Source organism: Ochotona curzoniae, unplaced genomic scaffold (genome assembly GCF_017591425.1).
Source record: "Ochotona curzoniae isolate NIBS_2020 unplaced genomic scaffold, NIBS_Ocur_1.0 contig_2723, whole genome shotgun sequence".
NCBI classification, from domain to species: Eukaryota; Metazoa; Chordata; class Mammalia; order Lagomorpha; family Ochotonidae; genus Ochotona; species Ochotona curzoniae.
The window spans coordinates 15,368,165-15,377,334 of record NW_024465573.1 but is presented as its reverse complement, the minus strand read 5'-3'; the positions used below and the strand labels follow the sequence as shown (position 1 = coordinate 15,377,334).

The window sequence follows — 9,170 nt, the reverse complement described above, 5'->3', positions numbered from 1 at the left end:
TCTGTTAATATCACCAGTCCTTCCCCAAACAGAAGAGACTTGAGCTGGTGCAAGTGCCACCTGCTGTTAAGCCATGTCAGTGACAGGAGACCACATGGATAAGAGACAATGTACACATGTGGCTGACAAAAGCTGTATTGCCTACGGAATCCCTCCACTGCAGCCATTGCAGCAGTGGTGAGAAATTCACACAGGCCATTTGCCAGGCTTATAATTTCTCACCCTGCAAGGAATATATGTTCTTATCATTACTCATGCTCTGCATCAGGTGTTAGCCATCTCCTTCCCTTCCTAGCTCTGAAACAGGGCAAAGGGCTGCAAAAGATGCAAAATGGCTTTGGATCCGCTCAGCTCTGGCTGTTGTGGCCACTTGGGGAATGGACCAGTGGATGCAAGATCTTTTTCTCTGTCTCTCCTTCTCTCTATAAATCTGCCTTTCCAATAAAAATAAATAAGTGTTTTAAAAAAGAAAAAGCTGGCTCTTACTTTTTCATGAAAACACCATTAAGCCTCAAAGATCAGGTCAAGCCCCTGAGCCATAAACTCTAACTTACACCTAGTGACCATGGATGATGGGAAAGTGCACACTTAGCTCCAAGCAGTCTACACACTCACACACTTGCATCTTCAGAAACCACATGAGCCCCAATATGTTAAATGAAATCCACTCTAGCTTATAGTTGAATGATGTGTTATTTATTCATATAACTTGACAGTTAGGCAGTACTCAAAATTCATTTCAGTAAGCAAATGATTCCACAAACATCTAATATATTCTAAAATTGATAGAAAGTATAAAATACCACGGGTATGAAATGCCATGGTAAATACTATTCAACAGACTACAATCATAATTCCAAACTAAATTATGGTTTTTTTTTTTAATGATTCTTTAAAAGTTTCAGTATGATTTGTCTTTTCTTCTTCCGAGCAATTTACCTTTCCACTGACGCAAGACAAGGGCATTATTCTCAAGAAATAATACAGAGTGACACAGCTTAGGTTCCTGTCTTGCAACACATATTCTTGCAAATTATTATTATTTTTTTTCATATTGCCCCTTGACATGGAAAACAAGCTGGTCAGCACTCAGGTCCCCAAGCAAAAAACTTGGCTTCAAACAGCACTGGGTGGCAATAACCCCGAGTTCAGCAAGAGGCAGGCAGTGAAACACCTTTTGCAACTTTTGATGTATACTGACTTCATTGCAAAGGCTCTAACCATCATAAATATATATATAGGCATTAAAGCCTGTAAAACGATGGGAATAAAATCATTTGATATCCAGATGACTGACACAATTGCAATTGGGGGTAAATTACGATGCAGTTCAGCAATACTTCAAACAAAAAAACAGCTTCTAACTAAAGGTAGTTCTTGTAAGCCTCATTATATTTTCTTTTTTGAGAAGCATGGCTATATTTGCATTGACAGTTTGGTTTATCATGTGTCTGTCTATATTATTTTAAAGACTTAAACTTCATCAGAATGAAATTCACGCATGAGCCTGGAAAAGCTAGCAGCAATAGTCGTGAAACAGCAATAAATTAAAGGGCTTTCACAGGACAAGATCCAGCTAAACTGATCACATACAAAATACAGCGAGAGAAATAACAATTCTGGTATGCTGAATTATGAGGGAGAGGAAAACAATCTAAAAAAATAGAAAACTCTCTCCATACCTGGTGTCAAGGCCGGATGTAACACCGCATGATGCCACATGATGAGCAGTCCCTGGAGGGTGGATGCTCCAGAAACAATGGTATCTGGTGATCTTGGAATTATAACCAAGAGATGAAAATACTGTACCAAAAGGCATGCATATAATCACTGTGTGCATTCAGTGTGTGGGCTGTGACCTAAGCTGAGATCTAACATGACAATGAGGCAATCTCCCAGGGTTTCCATTCAAACCAGCATGGGCAACTACATGTTGATTAAACCTTCCGAGGCAGCGAAATGTGGGCACAGCGCCATGTCTGGGTTTTGCAGCTGTTTTATGATCCTCTTGCGGAATTTCTCCCGCACACGATTGAACTCCATTATGTCCATGGGGTCCTCTTCAATCCAAAATTTATGAAACTCGTGCATCAAATAGCCTGTTGGATATAAGGGGAGCAAGAGCTTCAGTGGAAAGAGTCCTTAATACATTCAAAATCACCCAGAATGCTGAAGGAGATGCTAGACCAGGCAACAGCAATCATGTGTTCACAAAAGACATCAGACTTTAACCAATACGTCGCTTGTGACTGTGCTGTAGCACCAGAACAGTAGAAGCTAGCAACCTGAAAGATCTTTGAAACCAGTTCTGAAATTATTCTTCATTCCAGAAAGCAGGAAGACAAATCAATTCTGCCATCTTGTGACTATGCGTCACATCACGAACGCATTCCGAAGGCCAACAGCAAGCACTTCATCCTTCCCTTCCTAACTGAATTATCATAATGGTCTGATTTTTCAAAATTACTCTGCTACGCCTCCTTTCTCTTGATATCTGCTTCAGTAAAAGCTTTAAATTACACTGGCAAATCAAGCAAATGCCTTCTGACAATCTATTATGAGACAATAAGAATTGTAAATCAACTCTGAACAGCACAGACTGATCATTAAACTATATAACATTGTTAATAAGACTTTCCCGCTTTGAATCATAGGTACAGATTATGCATTTGCATCTCAAAAATGTTTGCTAGGAATGCTTTTTGTCGGGAAAATGTGGGGAATGAATGTGAAGCATTTAACTCCAGAACCTATCCACTATGTTCTGTTCCCTGCTCTGTTCCCTCCTTCCTCTGTCTTCATTTTTACCTATCACATTAAAAAATGAAATGTGTGTTTTTAAAAAAAGATAGCACTAGGTATATGAATGCAGTAGATCCACTGCAAACACAGACGTCTTTATATATTAGAAAGTGAAGGATAATATTGATATTTATTACGATAATAATAATGTTAATTTCATTCACATGTAAATGCAAATGGAAAAATAATGGGCAGTGGAGATGATGCAGGTATAGGAACAAAGACGATTTTCTACCAAAACTAAAATCAAAAACAGAAACATAAATTTTTATTTTATTTTATTATTATTTTTTCCCTGATAACTAGTTATGCATTGGAATACTTTCAACATAGTCCTGCTGCAAGCAGTTTCTAAAAAATAACAGTGTAACTTGATAAAGAACAGCAGGACAGACTGTGCCTGGAATCTTGAGTTCACAGACTGCTGGTGCCAGACTGAGGTCAAACTCTGCAATGGCCTGCAAGTGGGCAAAAGTCCAAGACCAAGGGCAAGGTCTGTGGGCAAGGGTCCAAGGCCACAGCACTGAGTACTTTATGATATCCTTGAGACAGTCACGTACTGACTTCTGTGCATGGGTCACACTGTTGTGTCTTGATAATCATCAAGCAGTAGCTGGTTAACATCAATTTGGGATGTGGCTATCAACATTTGTGCCACATCAATTGCTATAATTTAATTTCCTGAGCATTTCAAGATTGAGGTAACAAGCCTTCTGGGTCGACCTCCTTTCTCAGAGAAGGGGGCTTCCCTCTGGCCACCTGCTTTCCTAGTCTTTATCTGTGTCAGCCTCATTTCTTATGATCTCAATTGCATGTTCCCCTTCTCCAACCCGGGTCATGCTGCTGAAGGCAGTGGTGGTCCCCACTCAGTTTTTAAAATCCCTGTTCCTATCTCACTAATACAAAAGTAGAAGTGGCCAGCACCAACACACACTGTCAGACGTTAACCCAATTCCCCGATCCCCTCCTTTGGTCACTGGTCTCTGCTTCATTAAGGACGCTTACCCAGCTTTAAGTACCGAGTCTGACTTCAAACTCAGGAGGAAGGGGAGAGAGAAATTTATTTCACACTGTGGTGTGGGGCGGGTGACTGTTCCATTTCTTTGAGGAGTAGTTTGTCTTCGGGTTCTCAGGAAAGGATGTGATTACTTTCCACATTTCTGACAGGTGGGCACTGGCCTCACCTAAACAGCTTCTGGATTATCCCTCTGGGGCAGTTAACCACTGTCAAGGGCGACTGACCATATCCAGCAAACCCCCAGACCAGCCACCTCCGGAGCCATCTCCTCTGCCTTCACTCCTCTTGTGGTTGGTGTCCTGAGGTTGTGTAGAGGCTTGAACTACTCCTGTGACAACAGTGAGTGTCCCATGGTTTCTCAGCCAACACTTAAAAGTTTTTCCCACTCAGCCAAAAGCTGTTGCCCCATATTTCATGAAAAAATCCAGTCCTCCTTCAGCCCACCTATGTGAAGGACTCTTTATGCCCTGCTTATCTCTCCTCTGAGTGAAGCATCCTCATTTCTGGAAGGCTATGGTTTGGAGTCTGTCAGCATCTTTGCTGTTGGGTGCATATGAATGGAAATCCCTTTCTTCTGAAGTTGGTATCTTAGTTCACCAAAAGAATTAAACAGTTTGTTTTGTAGATTGGGCAGATTCAGAAACTATCCCAAGAATGGCCTGGGGTACTTGGTACTTTTCAGGTTCAATTACATCTGCAATTCAGGTCACCTTGGCTTGAGAATTTGTGTCTAGAAGATGTTATTGTTTTAGATTCCCTTGGCTTCCCAATAAATAGAAATTTATCATTCTAAAATAAATTTGTAATTTTTTCTTTCCCTACTATGTAAAATACACATGTAATCTTCTTGACTGGTCACTGAGATCAAATACATATACCTCAGCTATTCTGGAAGGAGAGTCAGATTTCTAATGTTATGCATTAAAATCAGCCACGAATATGTCGTTAGTAGCTCACAAGCGACGGCTCTTTACTGTTGACTGACAATGATAAAAGGCACAGTGAACAACCTTTAATAAGGAATTCATTTTTCTACAATGTGCAGGGATATTGGCAACTCACTCTAAATGTGATGTAATGTAGCATGGAGTTCCAGAAGAATGCAGATCCATTTGATTTCTCCATTTTTCTATCTTACACAGAACTAAAGAACAGTATCTGAGCAATGGGCTATGGTAAGAGTGGTTCATGACCTGACCCGTTCTCAGATTTCTTCCTTGAGACTATAGAAGCCAAACCATCAAGCTTGTAGACAGTCCCTGGAATTATCCCCTTAACATAATTATAATCTCCATAATCAAAATGTAAAAATGGTGGCCTGGCTTCCAAGGAATATATCAGAATCACAAAACTCAACCTATTTATATACCATTACAGAGAATTCAAAAAATTCATTTGACCAATCCGTCAACTGACTTATCATCTGCTAATTAACAAATATGCAACAGGCAGTGTTGGGTACTAAGCACAAAGAAGAAGGCAGAACCCACGAACTCCTCTATTCTTGGACTACTGGAGAGGGGGCCAGGCCTACAACTTGAGCTGACAAACTGTTAGCTAAGAGAGAGAGAGAAAACAGGCCAAACTGTTGCCTGTAGTCTCTCATTTAATTCTCATATTTGTGGGGAAGAACAGAATATTTGCATTGCAGAGAAGGATGTCGGGCTTAGACAAGATGCTTGAACGTTGTAATTACACAAGCCAGGACCTGAAACCTGCTGACATTTCACCACTAGTGACAGGCTGCCTTCTCTAGTGCATTTTGGTTCTCTGGTACGTAATCTTACTGAATAGTTAATTTTTTTGAAGGTTAAAGAACAGGTAATTCTTTTTCTTTTCATAGCCATTGTACTTTCTTTCTGCTCACTCTACTTAACCTCACTCCATTTCAATGGGCCTGTGTGTTCAGTGGAGCTTTGGATTGAATGTGATTTTCCTTACTGCCTGGGCAGCTCAGTGTTCAGTGAATAATACCGTAAAATCAGAATGATAGAGCTTTGCATTCTTATATTATCCTACCTAGATGAAATACTTATTTGGAATACTAATTTGGTTCTTCACCTTAAGCCTGCAGCCCATTTGCTGCCGTGAACGTGCCTTGGTTTTACTTCATTACATTCTGTTAGAAGACAGCAGAGACATTTGCAAGGATGCGGGTAATTGCAAGAATATTACAAGGAGATGTGCAGGACTGGTCATGTTTAACGAAGGAGTAATGAACTTGGGGTGCACTATGTTTCCCCTGGAGACACCTGAGCCTCTTTGCCTACAACACAATTCACTGAGGGAATAGATGCCCTTTTCAAATCCTGAGTCTTAGGGAGTAAGTAATCCTACTGCATGCTTTCTCATCAATGTTACAATTCATTGGGAAACATCAGTTGAGGCCAAGTCTAAATTTTTCCGTGAAATTAGATTTCTCTGTCTCCTGAAAAGAATATCACTCATATTTTCACTTCCAATTTATCTTTCCTTCCTTCCTTCCTTCCTTCCTTCCTTCCTTCCTTCCTTCCTCCCTCCCTCCCTCCCTCCCATCCATCCTTCCATCCATCATCCTTCCATCCATCCTTCTATCCAATAGTTATTGAGCACCTTCTGTATTGGGCTCAGTGCTGAGGATAAGACCCTGAAGAAAACAGATATTTCTGCCCTTCTATGCCAATTCTTCATGATTTTAACTTCAATTCTTTCCTGAATGAACGCCTTTTCCAGGTGGTTCTGATTTTCTTCTCAGTGTTGGTGAACTCCAAATCAGTAGTTTAAACCCTTTCAATTCTTCTGAGCTCAAAAACCTTACAATAGAATGCCCACCCGAAGCTTCATGGTTTTAAAAATTTGTATTGAAGTTATACAGTCCAAAATTTAATAATTCTTGTTACAGAAACAATAAATCCAAAATAACAAAACAAATAGCAGCATCTCCTTACCCAATTCCTGCTTTCCCAAAGCAGCATTTCAGCTCATTCAGCTGGCTGTTTTTGACTACTGACCTCCATATCTCCAAACAACATGTTTTCCATTGCTTTATTTTATTTTCTTACAACTCTTTACAGATGAAAATTCAGTTCCCTTTCATCGATCACAGTCACATGGCTACTTTTCCAATCTTTTTCCTTACCTACTTTATTTATTTGACTGAATTTTCTTCTTTACATAACCCTAAACTACCACCGAGTATACCAATGTCCTCTTCACATGTTCAATGGTGGGGTTCTTTATCACATTTCATTCTTCAGAATCTCTTTCTGAACTCCTGGCCTGCTGAAATCTAGGTTGAAATAAATCTATCGCTCAGGTACTATCTTGGACTTTCTTTCCATCTCAGCTTAAGGATTCCCTCTGCCTCTTTCCAAGAATGTTTTTTCTTTTTTTTTTTTTTTTTTCTCTTGAATCCCATTTATTCCTTTTAGGGTGACTCAGAAAAACAGATCCTTCAGGAGCTTCCTTGTTTTGGAAAAAATTTATTCTTTTCTCAGACCTAATTGATAAGTTAGATGTGGCACTGGATTCTAAACAGGAAATCATATTTCCTCAGATATTCCTGTACTATCATCCTACATTTCTGAAAATATTATCCCACTGTTTCCTAGAAGACAAAGTTGCTGTGAAGAAATCCAATATCATCTTGATTTGCAATTCTGTGTGAGACAGCTTTGGAAATCTTGAGGATTATCGGATCTCATTGTCATAAAATTTCACAATGAAATGGACCCAGTGTGGATCGATTTTAATTTTTTCTATTTGAGCATACTTTAAATATGAAAACTCACTTCTTCAGTTTTCAAAATTTTTCTTGATTTATTTCTTCGATGTTCTTCACTATTTTTGACATTCCTATTCTTCAGATATAAGGTTTCCTGAAATGGTCTTTTGCTTTTCAACCTTTGTTTTCTATTTTTCTTAATTTTCTTCTTGTTCTCCTACCTGGGGGAATTTTCTCAACCTCATCTTCTAACCTGCTGAAACATACTTCTGAGAAACAACTCATACTGCCTTCTGAGTTGGCATATTACATCGATCTTTTACAATATATTACTAATGATTTAAAAAGTGAATTCTAAAGGATTATTTATACCAAAGCAGTGGGTAACAGATATTCATGATGCCTTTAGGTCAGATCAGGGGTTGATACATTTGATATAACAGAAATGCTATAGCTGTTTTGTTGTTGCTTGTTTGAAAAAACCAAATAAACAAGCAAAAAAGCAAAAAAACCAAAGGGGGAAGTTCAAAGGTCTCAAGCCAGCCAAACAATGAAGGAATCGGGTTCATCCCTTTTCTGGGTGTGCTCTAGAAACATGTCTTGACAAGGATGGGAGAAGACACTTACAGAATGTTTGCTGGAAGTGAGACAATGTCGGAGCTTCTGGGGCAATGTTATAGAAATGGGTTTTCAGAGCGCCACTGACCAGTAGATTGTACGCCAGATCTGTTATGTTGATGCCCACAATTGCAAACGAGTACCTGTGAGATGCAAAGCACAAAACCAATATCACATCACACTTCAAAAATTATAACCTGGAGTTTTACATTCTTATCACATTATGGAGAGGAATTCCCTCTCTACCCTGTTAATGCCTTGACTTACAGTTTTCCAGAAAATTTCTTGTGCATCAAGAAAGTAAAGATTCTTAGGCTACAACTTGGTAGCTCTATTATCTAAGATATGCTAGCAAAATATCCAAAGCTTTCTACACTTTTTATAGCATTAATTTGGATAGCAAAGAAACAGAAATGGTTCTAACATCTTTAAAAATGATTAGAGAAATTATCTCTTATGCTAAGAGTTATCTCTAATGTTAAGTTGATCATATTCTTAAGGATTATCTATGTAGGATATAAAAATTATAAATAGAGCAAGACTACTTATATCATAAAGGGTAGGATGAAATACAATGAACTGTTTACACATATATACCATAATAAGAAGTTTTGCTTCTTTATTTTCTGTAAGAAACTGTACATTACTTTTAAATGACAAAAAAATTAAGTTATCTGAACACAGAATATGTTTTCCAGTCCCTTTTATGCATATCTATTGAAAATAAAAAGGAACTGAATTCTTAAATCCTCTCTGTTAACCTGAACCTAACACAGAAAAAAAAAAAAAAGGAGTTAAGTGGACAAAACAGATGTTATAATTAAAAAAACAAAACAAAAAACATCTAAAGTAAGTTTTTATCTAATGGCCCAAACTGATAAAAAATCTGTTCAGAAAAATCCACCCAAAAATGTCTAAAACATTAAAGAGCATTGTTTAAAAACTGCACGGAATAACATACTCCATCATGACAAATAGAGTTTCTTCCTTATCATCTTTCCCAGTACCCCTGGGCATTTTTGTCCAGGT

At 38.5% G+C, this 9,170-nt stretch overlaps 1 protein-coding gene across 2 annotated transcripts in view; it reads right to left on the bottom strand.

Annotated features, from left to right (window-relative positions):
- Nucleotides 1-674: 674 nt before the first annotated feature.
- The window catches only part of ELMOD1 (ELMO domain containing 1), a 54,983-nt gene continuing 46,487 nt past the window's right edge, over nucleotides 675-9,170 (bottom strand). For both annotated transcript variants that reach the window (XM_040977241.1, XM_040977240.1), the window contains 2 exons: nucleotides 8,151-8,284; nucleotides 675-2,099 (listed from right to left, as the gene is read on the bottom strand). In XM_040977241.1, coding sequence (XP_040833175.1) covers nucleotides 1,927-2,099; nucleotides 8,151-8,284 — 307 coding nt within the window. In that variant the 3' untranslated portion in view covers nucleotides 675-1,926. The remainder of the gene's footprint in view (nucleotides 2,100-8,150; nucleotides 8,285-9,170) is intronic.